A 23,385-nucleotide genomic window follows, 5' to 3' on the forward strand; every position below is an offset into this window, starting at 1 on the left:
AGCTGACCAGACCAGTGGGCCTGGGCATGTTCCCAGCACACAGGAGTCCCAAATGCTTACCTTAGGAGTGAACATGTGCAGGATACCATCGACTGCTCCTCGCAGCAGCAGCCCCCGGACCAGGAAGCAGGCCAGCACCACATAGGGGAAGAGAGAGCTGAAGTACATCACCTGCAGAGAGGACAGGGACCCACTGTCAGGAGGAGCCCCTCCAACAGCAGGCACCGCCCCCCTCCCTGCTCACAGCTGGGGCCCATGAGCCTCCTCTGATACCAGGTGGCACAAAGCAGAGCCCCGGAGCCCCTGGGCACAGAGCCAAACCCACCACCCATCTTGGCCCTAAGCCCAGGCAGAAACAGGAGCAGGATAAGCTGAAATCCACATGGCTGTTCCTGGGCTTTGTTTGCCTCTCAAGTTCTGGAGCTCAGGCTAGTGGTCCCCACCCCTAGAACTGCTGAAGGATGAGGAAAGCCTGAATTCTCTCTCCTCATCCTCCTTCTTCATCTTCCCAAGTGAACCCATCAAGGATATCTCCTGGGGCTGGGAAGGTGGCTCAGTGGTTAAAGCGCTTGCCTTGCATGCCTGACGCCCTGGGTTCGATTCCTCAGCACCACATAAGCAAAAACAAAAAAAGCCGGAAGTGGCGCTGTGGCTCAAATGGTAGAGCACTAGCCTTGAGCTGAAGAGCTGAGGGACAGCGCCCAGGCCCAGAGTTCAGGCCCCATGTCTGGACCCAAAATAAAAAAAAAACGGATATCTCCTGCTCTTACAGCTTTCACAGATGACATCCAGGAAGCTAGAGAGGGCTCCCAAGAAGAGTCTATTAGAAGAAGGTCTAGCTCCTAGCCATTCTCAACCATGTGTATTTTTCCATCACATGTATGTTGTACATTTCCACTGCCCTGGTACATGGACACACACAGAGGATACATCTACAGACCGCCTGCAGCACTGAAACAAGTCCAGAGGGCAGCGAGCACAGGGTGGTACAAAGACTAAGAGCAGATCAGGCCATTTACTTGGCCTTAGTGTCTCCATAGCCCCATCACTGCTGAAGAAGGCAGTAATTCCTTTCTTTTTTTTGGGGGGGGGGACGGTCATGGGGCCTGAACTCTGGGCCTGGACGCTGTCCCTCAGCTCTTCAGCTCAAGGCTAATGCTCTACCACTTAAGCCAGAGCACCACTTCTGGCTTTTTCTGCTTATATGGTACTGAGGAATCGAACCCAGGGCCTCATGCATGTAAGGCAAGCACTCTACCACTGAGTCACCTTCCCAGCCTAGTAATTCCTAATTCTTAAGATTATTGGGGACCAAGTATCCTCATGAATATAATATATATAAATATAATATAATATATAAATATAATGATAGTTCTATGAAGTGCCAGCTAGTATTTTGGCATTTAGAGATGGAAGAAGTCAGTTACTAGGGTGATGTCCCCTTTCCAGAGCTTCCTGCCAGGCCTCTAGGTCCAGCTTTGAGACAGCACAGTTGCATGCTAGGCAAGGTGCTTTTCCTCAGTTTTCTCATGTGTCAAATGAATGGATGACATTGTGAGACACCTAATATTCTTTCCATACCTTTCAGTCCATGAATACTGGTAAGTGACAAAAAACAGCCTCAAGCTGAGTGCCCATGGCTCAAGCCTATAATTCTAGCTCTAATCAGAAAGCTGAGATTTGATGATCATGGTTCAAAACCAGCCCAGGCAGGAAAGTCTGTGAGACTCTTATTTCCAATTATGTACCAAAAGGATGGAAGAGGAGAAAGAGCTCAAATAGTAGAGTGTCAGCCTTCAGCCTTGAGTGAAAAAGCTAAGAGACAGTGCACAGGTCCCGAGTTCAAGCTGAGTACCAGCACACACACACACACACACACACACACACACACAAGGCCCTACTTTGAATGGGTGTGAACCACTGGTAAAGGTGTAAGACATGCTTGGTGGGCACCCTTGGAGGTGAGACTGCTCAACAGCTGTCTTTAGGGGACTCTGAGTCCTTTCACTCAGACAACCCTAGCATCACCCTGCTCAAAAACCCTTCAACTGTAAACATAGCAATCTGCTGGCTTTTGCCAAAGATTGCTTAGAGTAGACTGTGTTAGGAAACTGGAGGAGATGGAATCTAGACAAGACTTCACTGGATCAATATGTCATGAGCAGGCCTCAGTTATCTGAGAGGAGCCAAGTAGAGGTTAGATCAATGATTTTCCAGCAAATGCATTCCTGATGGGCAATACCTCCACAGCACAGGATTGTGTGGCAGTAACAGTCTCACCCCTTCTCCAAGGCCACAGAAAGGCCCTGATTCAATCATCTGGAATCCTCAGACTTCCCTTAACTTACCTTGCCTGAGGACTGGATGCCTTTGACGACAGCCATGCCCACAATGCTCCAGGCCACCAGGAGACACAATGTCATCTTCCAATTGAGCCCCCCACTCTCTGAGATGGAGTTGGAGATGTCCAAGGCCTCTCGGTACCAGAAGTACGTAGTGGCTGAGCTCTTCTCACACTCTGCTTCCACCACTGAAAGCACACCAAGGGCCACCCCGGGAGGGCGTGTGAGGATGGGGGCGGGAATGACTGAAGGTGGGCACCAGAGGGGTTGTAGGCAGTGATCTGGCAGACCCTGAGGAATCCTGGGGTCTGGGAGGCTTCAGGATACAATGACCTGGCAAAATTCCCACCCGTGCTACCTCCCCTTCATCCACTCAGGGAAGGTAAAGACGAGTCAGGCTAAATTGGTATAAAATCGGGAGCTGGACCTGGACTTTCAAACCAAATCATTGGCTAAATGGATCATCTGAACATAGGAAAATGACTTCTGTTCCCATCTGTGAAGTGAGATGATCATCACCATGCCCTTTGCAGGATTAGCACACAACTAAGATTATTTTTGGACTCATGGTATAGGGTAACACCTAATAGTTCGTCACAACTAAACTAAAGCCATGCTTCCTAGAGTTTTACTTATACTCATTATTTTATTCAACCCCCTAAGGACTCTGTAGGCCAGGCTAAAGAGGGATCATTTGTCCTGGGGAAGGGGAAATGTGGAGCAGGGTGTTAAGTGACTTGTCCAATAAGCCAACAACGACATCCCAAATCTGAGTGCTAAGCCTATTAGACTCTGTTCTGGGGGCAGAGTTGACTGGAATCCCCAGTTGGGGGTCAGTCAGGGGACCCATACTTGCCTGCTGTGGTCCCATTCCTGATGACAGGACATTCGCTCCAGGGTAGTGGGTACTGGAAGGACTTGAAGAAGTAGAAGATACTCCATCCGATGATCACATTATAATACAGCCCAACGAAGAGGCAGACCTGAGGAAAAGGGCCCAGGGCGGTGTCACCAAGGTTGCAGAAATGCTACCTGGGCCCCACACTCCAACCAAGGCCCAACAGCTCAGGCCATCAAGAACTCAGCTGCCCTCTCCCAAGGAGGAAAATGAGGTTGAGGAGCAATCAGTGAGGGCCTGCTCCAATGCTCCATTCATCTGTTACTCAAGCAATCCACAAAGGAACTCTTGCAATATTAACATTTTCTCCTTTAAGCAATGAACTCTTAAAAAGTTAATCCATTCCAGTTCAACATTGCTCTGAAATACTTGAAGCCCCTCCCATCTTTTCCTGATGATGAAGAATTCTAATTAAAGATACCTTCCAGCACCAGGGAAGTACACCCAGCTTTTGCTCTTACAAAAATAGCCCTAGAGGGCTGTGTGCATTTTGAGATTTTTGTGGCTAACTGGTTTCCTATGTCCTTTCGAGACACTATTCTGACTTTTTTGTTTTGATTTACATCAGTATTGGAGCTTGAACCCAAAACCTTGAGCTTGAGTTCTCGCTTGGCTTTTTTGCTCAAGGCTGGCACTCTATCACTTGAGCCATAGCCCCACTGCTGGCTGATTGCTTGTTCACTGGAGATAAGAATCTCACAGACTTTTCTGCCCAGGTTGGCTCTGAATCTCAGTCCTCAGATCTTAGTCTTCTGCGTAGCTAGGATTACAGGTGTGAGCCACCAGCACTGGACTACTCTCCTAACTTTCAAACTGTTAGCAGCTCATCTTTAGAAAGATATCGCTTTTCATTTCTTGGACAGTCAATAACTGACATGGAAGAACTTTACTTGAAATAGGAGTCAGGGCTTTGATGAAAATTCTGCCCATGTTTTATGGGCATCCATGGTAGATGCTTCCAGGTTGTAGTGAGATTTGCTGCTCAGCCTGAGAGGCAGAGTCCCTTGTTTAATATGCTCCACTTGTATGCTGAGTATGGTGGCTAACACCTGTAATCCTAGCAACTCAGGAGGCTGAGATCTGAGGATCATGGTTCAAAGCTAGCCTAGGCAGGAAAGGCCGTGAGATTCTTATTTCCAATGAACAAGCAATAAACCACTCAGAAAACCAGAAGTGGCGCGGTGGCTCAAGTGGCAGAGCACTAGCCTTGAGCTGAAGAGCTGAAGGACAGCACCCAGGCCCAGAGTTAAAGCCCCATGACTGAAAAAAAAAAGTTCCACCTGTGCAGAGTACAGCAACCATGTGCAGGAGTGAACTCTGGTGTCCAACAGATTCCAGTTTTTATCTGAGCAGACTTTACCCTTTAAAGGACATTTAGTGTCCTCACTTTAGAGCTCTCAGCAAGGTCCCCCTGGATGAACCTGCAGGTTTAATGGGGTTCCATCTAGGATCAGTGAAGATGCCCTGTCTTCCAAAACCTCATGGGTGGATATTAAGGTTCTTCTCTGAGACCTCCAACTGCTCGTCTGTATACAGCATGAATTCAAGGGGACCCTGACCCCAGGATTGCCTTTTTCTAAGCCTCCATTTTGCTAACTGAAACACATTTTGCCCATGGAAAGGCAAGGACTGCTCCTGTGGGCTGCTGATGACTGGTAAGCAGAGACAAGTATCCAGGATGGTCCCTATGTCCCCAGAGAACTGGCTGGGGTTTCACAGGCCCTCGTGTATGACATAACCTATCTTTTCCTCCTTTGCACCATCCTCAGATAGCACCACTGTTTCAATGTGCCTGAGGGACTGTTCAGTTTAGGAAATATGCTGACTGGGCCCCGAGTCACCAACTGAAAGCAAGTCTCATATGGAGGCTCTTGGCCCAGGATGCTAGCCAACAAGCCTGGTGACCTCTCCCCCCTCCAAGTACTCAGAGTACCCAGAGTTCTCCTCTGCCTCCCACTTAGTGCCTGCTGTCCTCCCCCCCCTCCTGCCCCCATGACACCCAGCCCAGGACTCACAATACAGCTGGAAAAGCCGATGCCCCCCAGGCGGGGACACACATAGTGCCACACACCGATGCTGCCACGACGGATCCTCTGGCCCACAGCCAGCTCGAGAAAGAAGAGGGGGATGCCAATGATGATCAGCAGCACCAGGTAAGGCACCAGGTAGGCACCTGTGGGGAAAGAGAAAGGGGGTCAGCAAGGGTTCACAGCCTGGTGACAAAGTGAGGGAAGAGCTGGCAGCCTTGTCCTGAAGCCTCAGCCATACCTCAGCTCTTCTGCCCAGTGTCACCAGTCCTGGTGCTCCTCTGTGAGGACACCTTCACTATGCTCCTCTCTTTGACTCCCCTGGCCTGAAATGCTAAAGGAGGGACCATATTGTGTGTATAGTTGCCTTCTGCTCATAAGCTCAGCTCAGAAACAGATACCACACTGCCTCTCAGGATCCACATGTCAAAACCACACGCAGACAGACACTCTGTGGACACCTGTCCATACCTCTCCCACCCGCCACAGCAGCCCCAGACAGTGTGGGCCCTGCTCATTGGCTGCCAGTGGCTCAGCCCCCAGCAGTCCAGTCTGTTTTTGTCTGAGCAACAGCTGCCATAGCACAGTGGGCAGATCTGAGAAAGAAGATATTGGAAGCTCTCCAGGGAAAGAGGGTGTGACCAGCATCACCATTAATCCGTGGCTAATTGAGAGGAACGGGAGAGAAGTTAGCTGTTTAGGAAAGCGTGGTTGGAAGTATCATAAAGGATAGAATGGATCTCGCCAAAGATTCCAGATGACAAATGAATCTTGCAGTCCTAAACCTAGCTGTAGACACAGCCTCAATTCCAAGTGACAAGGCATTTAGCAGGAGAATTAAAGCCACATCTAGACATGGTCGAGTGCATCTTGCTGAGAACTGTGCCAACTCCCTAGCCCTGTTAAGCAGCACTGTCAGCCAGGCCTGTCTATCAAACAGTGTCAGTGCAGCCCCAGCCACTGGGGTCCTGATGGTCACCCCAAACCTCCAGACCAAACCTCTGCTTACCCCCCACCCCAGTCAGAATCCCACATGCTCCCCCATAAATGCTGAATCTGCTAGTGAACGCTGGGTATAAAACCTGGCACTTGGCAACAGTCAGCTGTTTACTGCGGGTCTCTTCTGGGCCAGGCCTGAGCGTGGGGGGATGCTAGAGCAACAGAAGGCTGAAGATATCAGCCTGGAAGAGCTCACAGGCTGCTGGGGAGGCAGGAATCTTAGAATCCATGGGCAATATCACGTGTGCACACAGCTACACACACAGCCCCAGCTGAGCACACACATGCTGCAAGAGTGGCAGGTGCAGTGGAGCTAATCAGGAAGACAATACACCAAACCTCACACAACAGCATCTAACTCCTTACCACCACCCCCAAACACACATGTACAAGCACACACACACATGTTCAACATGTCACCAACAAGCAGCCCCAAGACAGCCCTGGAAGGGAAGGAGGGAAGGCCTAAAGGATAACAGGCAAAGACCCCAGGTCAGTCTTTAACTCAAACTCTGGGTCTCAAGCAGAGAAAGGCAACCTGCTTCAGGGACAAAGGGAGGCAGCACCACTGTTTTTGTATTTTGCCCCAGTGACCTCTGGGTGGAGTAAGATGTACAGAGAGACGGGCTTCCAGGTGTGGGCAAAGTAGGTTAGAGTTTGTTTATTTGTTTTTCACTGTTTGTGAGGGCTTGAACTTAGGGCCTGGGTGCTGTTCCTGAGCTCTTTTACTCAAGGCTAGCACTCAACTTCTTTGAGCCACAGCTCCACATCTGGTTTTCAGGTGGTTAATTGGAGCTAAAAGTCTCACAGACTTCCCTGTCCTGGTTGGCTTTGAACCATGATTCTCATATTGCAGCCTCCTGAGTGGCTAGGATTACAGGTATGAGCTACTAGCACTGGAAGTTTAGAATCTTCTATGGATGCTTTTCTCCAAAGAACTGGGGAAAGCCTCCAAAAGTGATCCTGTGGCAAAGGCCAAAGAGCACCCTCACATGCCCCAGCCCTGTGCACCCTAACCCTCTCCAGCCAGGTCACAGGGCATGGGTCTGACTGTAGTTTTCTCAACTGTGCCAAGGTTTGGTTGACCAGAATGCTCAAATTGCTGGGTACAGTCTAGATGAGTAGAATTTGTGGTTCACCAGAGATACTTTTATACATCAATCTTGGTTGAAATCATTTGGAAATGATTTCTTCCATCTTAAAAAGAATTTTTTAATTTTTGGGTCACAACTGGATTTCCTTTGATGTTCTTAGCAGCTTTCAGGAGGTTGAGGTCTGAACAGCTTGAAACACTGCTCAAGGTATTAGGAAACTAAACAAAATGAGTCTATAGGTGAGTATATTTGGGTTCCCTGAGGTTCACTAGGCCTCTAGAAATGTGTATGTCTCAGTCTATACCCTGTGCTTCACTTCTGACAAACTTTGAGTTTATTCCTGGGGTTTAAAAAAATCCAGCCCTAACCCATTGACATATGGATTGAGAAGAAGGCAACAAAGAAATCCTGGAGTCAGAATCCTGGCTCTGCCACTTACTGTATTATGTAGGGCAAATTCATGCTTTCTCTGTGCTGTTATTTTTGTCATCTACACAGAGGATGAAAACAACTAGGCGCTGATGGCTCATGCCTGTCAACCTAGCTCCTCAGGCAGCTAAAGATCTGAGATCTGAGATCTGCCAACTTGGGCAGGAAGTCCATGAGACTCTTATCTCCAATTAGTCACCAGAAAACTAGAAGTGGTGCTGTAGCTCAAAGTGGTAGAATATTAGCCTTGAGCACAAAGAGCTCAGGGACTATGCCCAGGCCCTGAGTTCAAGCCCCATGGCTGACAAAAGACAAAAAGAATGAAAAACATTAGATAGCACTCTATGAAATTGCTGATATTTTACCATTTTGACTTTACAATATTGCCAGTTTATACACCTTGGCTCTGTACCTATCACGTAGGTCTGTTGTAAGAAAAATTGAGTTACTAGCAAAAGACAGAATAAGCAAGAATAGTTCCCTGTCTTTGTGTGAGCACATGTGTGCATGAGTGTGAATACATGTACATGCAAGCCAAAAAGACTCGGATTCAGAACCAAGTATCGAGGCAGAGCTGATAATCTAAGCTAGAAAGGACAATGTGAGCAGAGTATGGAGATGACCCTTTTAGTCCCAGTACTCGGAAGCTGAGGCAGGAAGATCCACAGTTCAAAGCCAACCAGGACTACATAATAAAATCTTGTTTCCAAAAAACACAATAGAGTGTGGTGGCTCAAGCATGTCATCCTAGCTACTTGGGAGGCAGAAACTAGGGGATCAAAATGTGAGGCCAGCCTGGACATAAATGTTCAAGAGACTTCATCTCAATGAATGCCTGGGCGTGTTGGCATGCACCGGTTATCCCAGTTATAGGGGAAGCACCATAGCTAGGCTCAGTACACCTGCTATCCCCCATGACACACATAAGCAGAAGTAGGAGGATCACAGTCCAGCCCAGCCTTGACATAAAGCAAGATCTTACCTCAAAAACAACACACGCATAAAGGGACTGGCACGGGTCAAGCATAGAGCCCCTGTCTAGTAAACACGAGGCCCTGAGTTCAATTTCCAGCACAAAAGAACAGGAAAAAAACAACTAACCCACAGAAAGTCAAAGTTAGAGGTTCCCAACTAAGTCTCCACAGACCACAAGCCATCCAAACCATTTGTGTGTTGCCAGCTCTTCTCAGCATCTCTCAGAGCATAAGGAAAGCATGCACTTTGGTTTGTAGCTTGCTTTGGGTTCATCTTATATTAATATGGTGACCATGCCATGCAAAACCAAAAACTCTAACTGGCAGCTACTTACATACATAATTTGTTAAAGTCTTTTATGCAAAGTGGCCATATGGTGAATATATTATATAAGGGTGAAAAAGGGAAGCTTCTGGCCTAAATCCTACAGGCTATGGACACATACACCTTTCCCTTCAATAGAATGAACAGAAGAAGAATGAGAAGGTCCCCACCAGGCTTTGTCTTTTATTTATTTTTTGAGAGCAGGCTTGAACTCAGAACCTCAAGCTCTCACTTGGCTTTTCTGCTCAAGGCTGGCTCTCTACCACTTGAATCACACTTCTATTTCTGGCTTTTTTCTGATTAACTGGAGATAAGAGTCACAAACTTTTCTGCTTGGCCTAACTTTGAACTGCAGTCCTGAGATCTCAGACTCCTGAGTAGCTATTGTTACAAATGTGAGCCACCAGTACCTTGTCTTCTTAACCAAACTATGTCCTAGAAGGGAGGGAAAGGTCTCTGAAAGGGAATGCAGTTTTGGAAAGGCTACATGGTGGAAATCCCTCAGAACAGAGCAGGAAGAGCTGGGTTAAAATGCCTGCCAAGTTGTGGTCACCCAGGAGTCTGGAGTATGGTGGTCCCAAGGGCAGGAAACTCAGAAACCTTTAAGCTTTCTATTAGCTGGTTTTGCTCAGGAACAGAGGCTGGGCTTGGAAATCTTTCCAGCCACTGGAGGTTTCTCTTTGTTCATTTTCTGTAAGTTATCCCATGGTTTCAAAGCAGGCTACTTATGGAAAATACCAGTTTACTCTGTGTGTGTGTGTGTGTGTGTGTGTGTGTGTGTGTGTGTGTGTGTGTGTGTGTGTGTGTGTGTGTGTGTGTGTGTGTGTGTGTTTTCCCTTAGCTTTTTCAGTCAAGGCTAGCACTTGAGTCTTGGCTCCATTTTCAGCTTTTTGGTGGTTCACTGGAGATAAAAAGTCTCAGGTACTTTTCTTCCTGGGCTGGCTTTAAACCTTGATCCTTAGATTTCAGCCTCTGGAGTAGCTAGGATTACAGGTGTGAGCCACCAGCACCTGGCTACTGCCAGAATCCTGATGAACAATGCCTGGGGGCTTCTACCTGTGAGTATACATACATACATACATACATATATATATATATATATATATATATATATATATATATATATATATATATATAGTTGGTATGTTTTGGGGGGGATGATATACATCCCAAAGTATGGAATGAAGTACCTAAGCTGGGGACAGCCTGTCCAGCTCATCCTAACTCTGTCCCAAGCTGAAACTTTGATCACTAAGTAAGTTACCCATGACCTTAAGTAAGTCACCTAACAAATCTACACCTATATTTTACACTCAAAGGAGGACCACGATAACTCCTTCCTCATATAAAGTTGCCAGATAAACTTGGTTTTGGTTGCTCCAAGGTGCTCAGCTATCAGAAGTTTCAGGCAACAAAATTGGTGCTATTACCCAGTAAGGGCTTACAACAGTACTTAGCCCCTAGTAAACATTTGATAATAATGACCAACAGTTGCTCTTTTCTCCACGATCTGGTACTGTGTAAAGAGCATTGACTCCTTCTTGCTCTCCTGTAAGGAGAGAACCACTGTGATCCTCAATTTACAGAAACATGGATTGGTTCAGCAGTTTGTACTAAATGTCAGAACTGAGCAGCCAGCTTGGGATTAGCACCCAGACAATGTGGAACCAGAGCTCTTGGATCGTGAGGAATCTTACTCGCCTATCTGCAAGGACTATGGTTGTGCCTTCAGCAAAGAGGTCCTCCTTGCCCCCCTCAGCCTGGACCATTTTTAGAGAACTCTGGTGCATCAAGGCTGCCTCTTACCCCCTCCATTTTTCTGGCACAGGTAGGGGAATCTCCAGATGTTGCCAAGGCCCACGGAGAAGCCAATCTGGGCCAGAATGTACTGAAGCTTGCTATTCCAGGCTGGCCGGTCCTCTGCATCCAGCTCCTCCTCCACCGCCTTCTGCTTGGCACCTGTCTCTCCAGCCACATTCAGGACACTCTGCTTATAATCCACTGGCTCCTCAAGGGCCAGCAGGTCAGCCACCGACTCGGTGACATGCTCATTGCTATGCTCACGCTGGGTCACTTTGCTGTTCTTCGGCATGGGTGCCACAGGGGCTGTGCAGCCCTGTTCCCCCGCACACAGAGAAGGTGGGGCTCCGCTGTCGTCAGCTTCTTCTCATCCAGGGACCTGTGCAACCAGGTGAGCAGGAGAGCATTAGCTAACCACATCAGGGCAGGGTGATGGGGAGATAAACAGGGACACAACCCAAATCGAGTCCCGGCACACCCTCAAGCTAGTCAGGGGTCTCAAGTGTGATTTCCTCCCCAACAGAGGGCCTGCTTAGGAGCTCAAGGCCTACACCAAGTTTCCCAGAGATCTTACCTGAGCATCATAAGCAAGAGCAAAAACAGGCAACTCCAGATACCAGAACCCAAATAAAGGGCCACCCATCACGATAATTGCTTTCTTTCACACTGCAGTGTTCAAGGCTCTTTAGAGATTCTCTCCATCTTCCCTTAGTCCCCATAGTTCCCATAGTCATGGCTACCAAAGCCATAGCTCCTGTGTTCTTGTTAGCCAGAACCACCTGGTAGGGCCCTGGGCAGCAGAGTCTCTTCTCAAGGGTTTTTCTATTCAAACTGCAGTCCTTGCTGAAGTATCATGTGACGCTTCAATATATATGTTGACAGTGTCATATTTAAGCATTATTTACTTAAACCTAGTTCTCTCCTTATTATTCCCTTATGGTGAGAACTTTCAAACTCGTTCATTGGAGCTTTTTTGAAACATAAAGTGCATTACTATTATCTACCGATATTATATTCAATCTAATTGTATCTTATTGCCCACTGATCCACCTGTCCCCATCCTTCATTCCCCCGACTCTCCCAGGTTATCTGGCCCAAACTATTCTACTTGCAGCTTCCAGAAGACTTTTTAGATTCACATGCAAGTGAGACTGCCACAGGACACCATTTTTCAATGCCTGGCTTATTAGACTTAATACAGTAATGTCTAGTTTCCTGTATGTTGTTACAATACCACAACTTCATCCTTTGTTATGGCAGAATAATATGCTGTATTCTTTAAAGAAATTCTTCATACCAGCTCAGCGGGATCAAATGATCTCTCTCTCTCTCTCTCTCTCTCTCTCTCTCTCTCTCTCTCTCTCTCTCTCACACACACACACACACACACACACACACACACATACACACACACAAATGTAGTCCATAAGCTGGGTACAGTTTTGTATGCCTATAATCCCATCAACTTGGGAAGCAGGGATAGGAGGAAGTCTGAGACCCACCTAAGCAAGAACAGGAAACACTATCTGAAAAATGAACTAAAAGCAAAAAGATTGAGGCACCCTGATTTCAATCCTCCTTACTCACCTTACCCTGACTCTCAGGCCCATCTCAGACCTTCAGAATCATTTCCTGAATCTTTACAGGATGCCCAGCTAAGTCAATGGGATATGTATCCCTCCCACCAAGAAAAGCTCTAGAGGCGTTACTATGGAGCCCCTGGCTACCAGCTACCGTGGTCTCTTCATTTCCCTAGGCAGGAGCGGCTAAGCAAGCTCAGCTAAGGATTCTGGCACCAAAGACCTAGAAGTGTCTGCTCCTTGCCAACAATTCCCAGGTCATTGCTCAGCAGTGACATTATCTGAGGGCCACTGCAGCCAAGAGCTGGTTGTCCATCCTTCAGTGACATTTTTACAGCAGATAATGTCTGCACAACACAGGCGGGGGGAGGTAGAGCCCTCCCCCGCTCCTGCCAGTCCGCATTTATCTTTTCTGCTTTTTCTTAAAGAAACAAAGCACCAAGAAAACAAGTCCTTTGAAGAACCTGAGCATTCTGTTACAATTCAAGGCACCTCCTTATTAAGGGGAGGCTGGAGGATTTCAAATTAAACACCGTCCCTCAACCCCGCCCTGCCTGCAGTTACCCTGAATCTTTCTAGGGATGTAAATTAGCCAGCTCTGTAATTACTTTATTAAGAGAATGAGCTGTCTCTGGCAGCTAGGCTCAGTTTGCACTTCTTAAATGATGTGCCACCTGAACAGCACAGGCAAGGTTGCTGTGCAGCCAATGGGTTCAAGGCCATTCTTTCTACTGAGCTTGATCTTCTGACTGATTCTAACAAGTATCTGGCCTTTGAGGGGACCTGACTAGCTAGCTGTTATGCATGAGATAAAGCCACAAGGCCCTTAGCTAGGGACCCCGTTCATGTCAGTATGTAGAATCAGCTGGCAGGAACAAGATTCCAGGGTCAGCTGGATATGGTGGTACATTCTTATAATCTCAGGAGGTTGAGACAGGAGGATCATGAATTTGAGGCCAGCCAAGGCCTGTCTCCAAAAAATAGCAAGACTCTGTCTCAAATAAAAAAGAAGTAATAGGGCTGGGAAGGTAGCTCAGTGGTAGAGTGCTTGCCTTGCATGCACGAGGCCCTGGGTTCGACTCCTCAGCACCACAAAAACAGAAAAAGCCAGAAGTGGTGCTATGGATCAAGTGGTAGAGCACTCACCTTGAGCTGAAGAGCTGAGGGACAGCGTCCAGGCCCAGAGTTTAGAGCCACGACCGACGACCACGACGACCACGACAACAACAACAACAACAACAACAAAGTAATAATTTTTTAAAGGACCCCACTGTCTTAGGTCTTTGGAAGAACTGGGACAGAACCAGCTGCCTAAAAGATTTCAGAATTCTCCAGAAGGCGCTCTCTGTTGGGACTCCACAGTGAGTCAGCTGCTCAGCATCGCATTGTGTCCTGCAGGGTGCCCAAGGTGGCACTGTGTCTGTGGATGCTTCAGCCTTCACCTGCACCTGGGAGGCTGCTGTGTTGCTCATGCTATATAAATAAAGGAGTTATGTAATGGAGAGGTCTGTGTCATGGACTGGTTGTCAGGATGAGTCCTCCAATCCCAGCAGGTCCCTGACCTCCTGAATCTCAAAGAGAGAAAACAGAAATGGCTGCTTGGGTAATTCATATGGAGAACTTTCACTAAAGACTGGAGCTGAGGAGTAAGACTGAGGTTCCTCTAGGGATTGTAATCACTGCAGTGGGGGGTGGGGGTGACCCTGGACTCAGAGACTCTCTCTAGCAATTGTGCTCACAACAGGATTTGATCAGAACAGTCTGTAATATATTAGGTCTGATATGCTGATCATCAAATCTCAAATGGGATAAGCCAAGGAGGAATCCCACCAATCTACCGAATCCATCTTTAAAGTGACCAGCTAGAACACATTGCTCCCCAAATAGCTTGGAAGAGTGGCAGCTCTGATCACCAATATGATATGTATGTATGTACGTGTGTATGTGTATGTGCGTGTGTGTGTGTGTGTGTGTGTGTGTGTGTGTGTGTGTGTGTGTGTGTGTATGCTACTACAGGGGCTTGAACTCAGGGCCTGGTGCTGTCCCTTAGCTTTTAAGTTCAAGGTTGGTGCTCTACATTTGAACCACAGCTCCATTCCTTTTTGTTGGTTGATTGGAAATAAGAGTCTCATGGACTTTCCTGCCCTGACTACCTTTGAACGTTGACCCTCAGATCTCAGCCTCCTGAGCTGTATTACAAGTGTGAACCACTGGTTCCTGGCTTAGGGCTGCGATTTTTAAAGTATCATTTTGTAAGATAGAAGGACTCGCAGACAAAACTATTGTGCATGTTGTAGGAGCCAGAGAAGGCCACTTATAGCAGCAGCCTGGCAAACTACAGGGCCATGCTCCATGGGGCATAAGCTTCTCTTTCTCCCCAGATGTCAATAGTGCATACAGATGTCTTCCACTCTAGGATCAGAACCAGGAGCCCCTGTGCCCTCGGCTTTGCAGGAGGCAAACAGTTGGTGTGAACCTGAAAACTAAAGTGCTGGGCTGTAGCCACACCTGGAGAATTCTGGGCCCAGTGATTATGCTCAGGTAACAGCGGAACCAGATTCTGAGACATTTAAAATTTGAGGGATCCTAAGAATTGCCCAACTCAAATATTTTCATTTGATATATGTGGAAACTGAGGCACAGAGAGAGGAAGTAAGTAGTTCAAAGCTACTCAGGCCTCTCTTAGGACTTATCCAGAATATCATCTGGATAAGTGGCTCAGCAGAGTCAGGGAATGTAAGACAGTGGGTGTGAGGAGTAGGCTGTAAGATCAGACCTGGGTTACTAGGCAATTCATTCACTTACTCGTCTGGATGTCCTCTATATACAAGGATCTGTTCTAAGGGAAAGTGAGCAAAACAGGCCATGTGTCTCATCTCCGGAAGTTCACTTTTCTTCTGGGAGAGCTAGATAGTAAAGAAGTAAGTGTGGACTATGATGGCTGAAGGTGATGTGTGATCCAGGGAGAAATAACAGGAGAGGGGACCAAGCTGGTCCTTTATGCAGGGCAGGGGGACAGTCAGGACAGACAGCCTGGTGACACTGGCATAAAAGCCTGAATGATGAGAGAGAATCAGGCAGAGGGAGACACATACACTCCTGGAAGAAGGCATTAGGAATTCCAGGAACAGTAAGATGGGCAGAACAGCCAGAATCGGGGGGGGGGGGGGGGGGGGGGGAGAGAGGTGGGGAAGGGGAGGGGGAGAGAGAGAGAGAGAGAGAGAGAGAGAGAGAGAGAGAGAGAGAGAGAGAGAGAGGCCAAGAAGTGTGGTAGGGTTTTGGTAGCTTGTGAAGAGGCCAACCATTTGCCACAGTCTAGCTATGTCAGTTTAATGACAGACCCTTCTCCCAGGAAGACTGTTTGGAGGAGCCAGTAAGCTGCTGGGAGGGAAGTATCTGGCTGAGAGCTCCTCATACACCAAGGACCCACATGGTAGCGGCTGTGGTCTGGAGGCCTACAATTATTTACCTTTCTATATACCAAATATGTACATTTTCAAGTTCACATTTGGTCATATAAATCCCTTCTTTCTCCTCAGGAAGGGAAAAAGTGAGTTCAAAGTGGGAGTGGAGGTAGGCAGGAGAAAGAATGTTGGCTCATCTTAAAAATGTCTACCTTGGGGGCTGGGAAGGTGGCTCAGTGGTGGCTCACACTTGCCTTGCATGCGTGAGGCCCTGGGTTCAATTCCTCAGCACCACATAAGCAAAAAGAAAAAAGCCGGAAGTGGCGCTGTGGCTCAGGTGGTAGAGCGCTAGCCTTGAGCTGAAGAGCTGAGGGACAGTGCCCAGGCCCAGAGTTCAGGTCCCACGACCGGACCAAAAAAAAAATGTCTACCTTGCCAGGCACTAGTGGCTCACCCCTACAATCCTAAGGCTGGGATCAGAGGATGGTGTTTCGAAGCGAGCCTAGGAAGGAAAGTCCATGGAGACTTTTATCTCCAATTAACCATCAAAAAAGCCAGAAGTGGAAGTATGGCTCAAGTGGTAGAACTCCAGCCATAAGTGGGGAAAAGAAAAAAGCTAGAAGGCAGCACCTAAGTCCAGTTCAAGCCTACCAGTGGCACCTACACAAAAAAGTCTACCTTTATGTTTGTTTATGGAGCTGAGGATCAAACTTAAAACCTTACACATTAGGCGAGCAAACATTCTACCCTGCCACACCTCCATCTCAGAAACACTTACTTTTGTTTTGAAGAACCAGATTCTCTCCTGAGGCTGCTAGTCAGCAACCCCCCCCAAAGCCCTGCCACTTGCTACACTCCAGTGCCCAAAAGAGCCAGGTTAAGGCTGGTCAGATGTGGGCCCAAAAGATCAGCAATACTATTAGTAATAAAAATAAGGCATCATATAAAAAGTTTAGCCTTTTATTCATGAAAAAATATATCCTATATATAGTATTCATAATTAATTGAAACCATTTAATGTTTTGTGCATGCATGCATGCACGTGTGTGTGTGTGTGTGTATGTGTGTGTGTGTGTGTGTGTCTGTGTGTCTGTGTGTCTGTGTGTCTGTGTGTGTGTGTACCACTGGGCCAGGCTGTTTCCCTTGGCTTTTTTGCTCAGGGATGGTTCTCTATCACTTGAATCACACTTCCACTTTTGTTTTTTTGCTGTTTAATTGGAGGCAAGAATTTCTCATATTTGTCTGACGGGGCTAGCTTCTAACCATCATCTTCTAATCTCAGCCTCCTCAACAGCTAGGATTATAGGTGTGAGCCACTAGCTTAATAACACTTTTTATATACTCTGCTGGTATTGTATGGGGTAGGGATTTTCCTCAGGAGTCATTCAACCTCAGCTGGAATCCCAATTTCACTGTACATCACTTCCTGGGCTTCAGTTTCCTCATCTGTCATGGGAGGATGCTAACAATGGCCCTTCACAACACCGAGGACAGTCATGCAGTCCCAGACCTGAAGGCCCTCAGGAGTCACTTCACCAATGCTCCTGGACCCAGGGGAACCGGACTCAGGGGACCAGTAGGAAATTTCCTTCACTCCAGCATACAGAGGGGAAAGCTCAGACCCAGGGGAGACCACAGCTTACACCACACAGGTCCGTTGTGTGCTCTGTCATTCTGTAGGTTGAATGACCCCTTTAAAGAGCAGGTGGCGCTAGTGACCTGGAATAACCCTCCCGCTTCCCATCCCTCAAGCCAAGTTTCCTGAAACCTGGACTCCACAAACTAGTGAATGACCAGCTTTCAGACCAGGGCTGAAAATCCAAACTCTACCCTGCCAATGATCCCTGGGACTAGCATCAGGATCAGAGAAGGACCTAGAAGGGGAGATTCCTCTCAGTCTTGCCTCCTAATCCTACAGAGCCAACCATGATCCAGGCATCAATCAACTGTACCAACTGTACCACTGTGTTCACTTCCCTGGACCTCAGTTTTCCCATGTGTGGATCTGGGTGACCTCCATGGCCCCTTTCCGCTATACTATCTATCCAGTGAGTGCCCTGCCCATATGTGGCTGTGACCCACCCCTGGCAATGGGTGCAGCAAGCAGGGTTTGTAGGCAGTCTGTCCTGCCACCTCCTGTCAGCTGAGAGCCTGCTAGGGCACCGCCGTGGGGAGGTGTTGACAGCCATCTCAGCCGTAGTCTAATTATCCCCCTGTAGTAGCTGGGGTGGGTTGTAAATTTGCTTTCACAAGCCGTGTGTCAGACGATGAAGTTACGTGGTACTTTCTGAAAGGAATGCCTCAATTACCTTTAAAGCACAATGGCAAGAAGGGCTGGAATGCTGAGCAAGTCTGGGTGCCATCTTGTCACTTAGCAACCCAGGCGGCTCACAGCTCAGAATAGCTCCTGGGACAGAATCAGGACTGAGCAGTGAACTGTGAATCTTCTTAAAATAAGAGGAAAAAATTAGAGCGACTAGGAGAAAGACAGGTAAAAATATCTCCAGCCAGAGTGCTGATGGCTCCACAACAATTTTTTAGACACAGCATCAAAAAGTTAGCTTAGACCCCTCCCCCAACCTTTACTGGCCGCGCGGCAGTGCGCCAAGCCGCCGGCCAGCCGGCCCGGCAGGGGCTGCCGGAGCCACAGAGACACAGGGGGCTGCTTGCAGATCACCAGGTACCGGATTGCAGAACAGCGGATCGCCAGGAACAGAGAAACCTACCAGCCGGGAGTCTCCAGGAGGATCCCACCCCACCCATCACTCTCCACCGGAGCGGAGAGGCTCCATCCCGCCAAAGCCGCCCGGCACCAGCAGCGCCACAAAGGGACCTGTCCGCAGCAACGACCCGGCGGGGGGCCGCCCAACCCAGCCCGCAACCACCCCAACTGAACTCGGACTGCAACAACAACTGACAGACTGCAACAACAACTGACGACCTACAGGGTGAGTACCCATCAGGGGACAGGGAATCCATCAAGGGAGACCAGAGCTGGAGGGAATCCCCAGACCCTGACCTAGACTCCCTACCCCAACACCCGGACCACAGGACCCACTAAAACTGGGAACTGTTCAAGAGCCCCACCAGCCGGTGGAGCACACTCTGCTGGCCAGGCCAGAGCAAGAGCGCCCCGGGAAGGGAGCTTAAATGCTCAAGCCAGGAACAGTGCCCCTGGGTCAAGACTACCAACAGTAGAAGAAATTTGAACTGTGTCCTCCAGGCTGCATAACCAAGGTGGTATACACATTAGCACAGGCCTAACGAGCGCGCTCCAGGCTGGGGCCGGAACCAGGCCAGGGGACCGGCGCCTGAACAAAGCAAAAAGGGTCAGAAGTGGGGCTGTGGCTCAAATGGTAGGGTGCCAGCCCTGAGCTGAAGAGCTAAGGGACAGCACCCAAACCTAGAGTTCAAGCCCACAACCAGCCCAAAACAAACAAACAAAAACACATCAGGAGCCCATAGCAGACTCCAGTATTTGGGAGAGTGCATCCAGAGCATCTGATCTTCCCAAGAGCACCCGCAGGAGCAAACACAAGCAGTCTAGGCTGCTCAACCCTTCCAAAGGCGGGAATTGCTACAGTAGAGAGCTGAGAATCCTAAGTGAATAGCAGCTGGAAATAGGCTCCCAACAGAATCCAGATCAGACACAGACTCTCTCTACCAATAGAGAATCAGCAACCAAGCAAAGACAGACACACCAAAACAAGATTGAAGAGCAGTCTCCTGAACCCCCATGCGAAAATCACAGAGAAAAATCACAAGGTTTACCACTACCCAGGACAGCAAGCTCACCTCAAAAGCCAGCAGCCACGCAGGGGAGAGCCCCAGTGGGAGCAAAGCAGGAATGGAAGACAAAAACTACATCCAAGGGTTGCTGGAGGCAATGACTCAAGAAATAAAGCGAGAAATGGATCAGAAATTGAAAGAGCACAAGGATGAACTATCAAAAGATATACAGGATATCAAACAAAAATTGGATGCAAAAATAGAAGCTGCACAAACCTCAGTAAGAAGTGAGATAAACGCCAAATTAGAGGTAATGCATACTGATATCACCTCATTGAGAGGTGAGATCAGTACTCTGAGAACCAACATTGAATCCATAAAGGGATCCATTTCCACCATGCAAACCACAATAGAAGCCACGGTCAACAGAGTGAATGAAATGGAAGGTAGAGTGTCAGATACAGAAGACAGAATACACCAACTGGACCAAAAAGTGACAGATATGGAAAAATCACTCAAATTAAACCAAAGGGAAATTCAAGAGCAAGCAGATAATGCTAAAAAATTTAACCTTCGCATAATCGGAGTGGACGAAGGTGAGGAATTCCAGAGCAAGGGAATGCAACACCTATTTAACAAGATAGTCAATGAAAATTTTCCCCACCTCAAAAACGACCATCTTAACTACATCACAAAAGCTTATCGAACACCCAACAAGCAAGATCCCAGGAGAAACACTTCTAGGCACATAATAGTAACAATGATGGATCTGAATAATAAGGAAACAATCCTGCATGCAGCAAAAATGAAGAAGGAGCTATACCACAACGGGAAAAAAATTAGAATCACTGCAGATCTCTCCACACAAACAATGAATGCAAGAAAAGCCTGGGAAAGCACCATACGAGCCCTGAGAGCCAATAACTGCCAACCCAGACTGATATACCCGGCAAAGCTAGCATTCACATTCGATGGAGAACTGAAAACTTTTAATAGCAAAGAAAAACTAAATGAATACATAAACATTAAGCCAGCATTACAAAGAATTCTAAGAGGGGGGACACAACCTGAAGAAAGCAACCAGGAACTGGGACCTGCCCCAAACAGGCATTACTCAAAGTCTAACTGAGCAAGCACAGGAGGAAAGGAAAGAAGAAAAACTTAGGAAAACGGAATGGCAGGGACAACAATGCATCTCTCTATACTTTCTCTTAATATAAATGGGCTGAATTCGCCAATTAAAAGAAAACGAACTGAGGACTGGATCAGAAAACAAGACCCATCCATCTGTTGCCTTCAGGAGACCCACCTCTCAGCCAAACATACAAACAAACTCAGAGTGAAGGGGTGGAAAAGGATCTACCAATCAAATTCCCCCAATAAGAAAGCAGGTGTAGCTATCCTGATATCTGACAAAATAAACTTTTCATTAAAATCAGTACAGAAAGACAAGGACGGACATTACATATTAATAAAGGGAACAATCCAAGAGGAGGATATAACCATCATCAACTTATATGCCCCAAATATCGGTGCACCCAGATATGTTAAACAAATGCTCTCAAACTTACAGAATAAAATAGATCCCAATACGATAATACTAGGAGACTTTAACACGCCACTCTCACCAAAGGACAGGTCTACCAACCAGAGGATTGGCAAAGAAGCTACCGAATTAAGTGAGGCCATACTTCAAGCGGAATTAACTGACATCTACCGAGTATTTCACCCTAAAACAACACAGTACACATTCTTCTCAGCAGCTCATGGAACTTTCTCCAAAATAGACCATATCATAGTTCATTCAAGGAACTTAAGCAAATACAAAGGGATCGACATAATCCCCTGTATCCTATCTGACCACAGTGGAATCAAGCTAGCTCTCAATAACAAAGCATACCGCAGAAATTTCTCTAATACATGGAAATTGAACAGCACACTCCTTAACAAGGCCTGGGTAACAGAAGAGATCAGAGAAGAAATAAAGCATTTCCTAGAACTCAATGAAAATGAAAACACCTCACAAAGAAACTTGTGGGACACAGCAAAAGCAGTCCTGAGGGGCAAATTTATTGCCCTCAGTGCCCACATCAAGAGAATGGAGACAGACCAAGTAAATAATCTCATGTTGCAACTAAAACAGCTAGAAAAACAAGAAAAAATGGGACCTAAAGCTACTAGACGAAGCCAGATAACCAAATTGAGAGCAGAGATTAACCAATTAGAAAATCAGAAAACCATAACCAAAATAAACCAAACAAAAAGCTGGTTCTTTGAAAAAATAAACAAAATTGATGGCCCGTTGGCAAGATTAATTAAAAAAAGAAGAGAGGAAACCCATATTAATAGGATTAGGGATGCCACGGGAAACATCACAACACGTACCCAAGATATCCAAACAATTCTAACAGACTACTTTCAAAAGCTATACTCTCTAAAGGAAGAAAATCTGGCGGAAATGGATGCATTTTTAGAGAAATACAAGTTACCCAAACTGAGCAAAGAAGAAGTTAACCAATTAAATAAGCCAATATCCTATAATGAGATACAGGAAGCTATCAAAAGTCTTCCAACAAAAAAAAGCCCAGGACCAGATGGATTCACAGCAGAATTCTATAAGACCTTTAAAGAAGAACTAATACCCATACTCCTCAAGCTCTTCAGAGAAACAGAGAAGGAGGGAGCTATCCCAAACTCATTCTACGAAGCCAATATCACACTCATCCCCAAACCAGGCAAAGACCCAACCAAAAAGGAGAATTACAGGCCAATCTCCTTGATGAACACAGATGCAAAGATCCTTAACAAGATTCTAGCTAACAGAATCCAGAAACACATAAAAAAAATAATACACTATGATCAGGTAGGCTTCATCCCAGAGACACAGGGATGGTTTAACATACGTAAGTCAATAAATGTAATCCAGCATATCAACAGAGCCAAGGTCAAGAATCACATGATTATCGCCACAGATGCAGAAAAGGCCTTTGATAAAATTCAACATTCATTCATGCTAAAAACTCTGGAGAAAATAGGAATAGAAGGAACATTTCTAAAAACAATAAAAGCCATTTATGACAGACCAATAGCCAATATTATACTTAATGGGGAAAAGCTACAACCAATCCTCCTAAAAACAGGAACAAGGCAAGGATGTCCACTGTCTCCACTCCTCTTCAACATAGTCCTAGAACCCTTAGCCAGGGCAATAAGGCAAGAAAAAGACATTAAAGGGATCCGCATAGGGAAAGAAGAAGTGAAACTATCCCTTTTTGCAGACGACATGATACTATACCTCCACGATCCCAAAAACTCCATCCCCAAACTTTTAGAAATCATAAGTCACTTCGGCAAAATAGCAGGATACAAAATAAACCCACAAAAATCAGTTGCCTTCCTATACACTGATAACGCACAGGAAGAGAGGGAAATAAAGGGAGCAACCCCATTCACAATAACCTCCCAAAAAATAAAATATTTAGGAATTAACCTAACCAAAGATGTAAAAGAACTATTTAATGAGAACTATAAAAAGTTAAAGAAAGAAATTGCAGAAGACACTAGGAAATGGAAAGACCTCCCATGCTCCTGGATAGGCCGACTTAATATAGTAAAGATGGTGATACTTCCAAAATTAATATACAAATTCAATGCAATTCCTATTAAAATCCCAATGACGTACATCACTGAAATACAGAAAACAGTCCAAAAATTTATATGGAACAACAAAAGACCTAGAATAGCCAAAACAATTCTAGGGGATAAAGACAATATGGGAGGGCTA

At 46.7% G+C, this 23,385-nt stretch overlaps 1 protein-coding gene across 1 annotated transcript in view; it reads right to left on the reverse strand.

The window, feature by feature from the left end:
• Slc6a17 (solute carrier family 6 member 17) overlaps window positions 1–23,385 on the reverse strand; it is a 57,124-nt gene that overhangs the window by 21,447 nt on the left and 12,292 nt on the right. The window contains exons 2-6 of the mRNA XM_042682552.1: window positions 10,895–11,267; window positions 5,256–5,413; window positions 3,199–3,325; window positions 2,349–2,530; window positions 61–171 (exon numbers count right to left, since the gene is read on the reverse strand). Coding sequence (XP_042538486.1) covers window positions 61–171; window positions 2,349–2,530; window positions 3,199–3,325; window positions 5,256–5,413; window positions 10,895–11,180 — 864 coding nt within the window. The 5' untranslated portion in view covers window positions 11,181–11,267. The remainder of the gene's footprint in view (window positions 1–60; window positions 172–2,348; window positions 2,531–3,198; window positions 3,326–5,255; window positions 5,414–10,894; window positions 11,268–23,385) is intronic.

Source organism: Dipodomys spectabilis, unplaced genomic scaffold, assembly GCF_019054845.1.
Source record: "Dipodomys spectabilis isolate Male_0828 unplaced genomic scaffold, ASM1905484v1 ptg000002l, whole genome shotgun sequence".
Lineage (NCBI taxonomy): Eukaryota > Metazoa > Chordata > Mammalia > Rodentia > Heteromyidae > Dipodomys > Dipodomys spectabilis.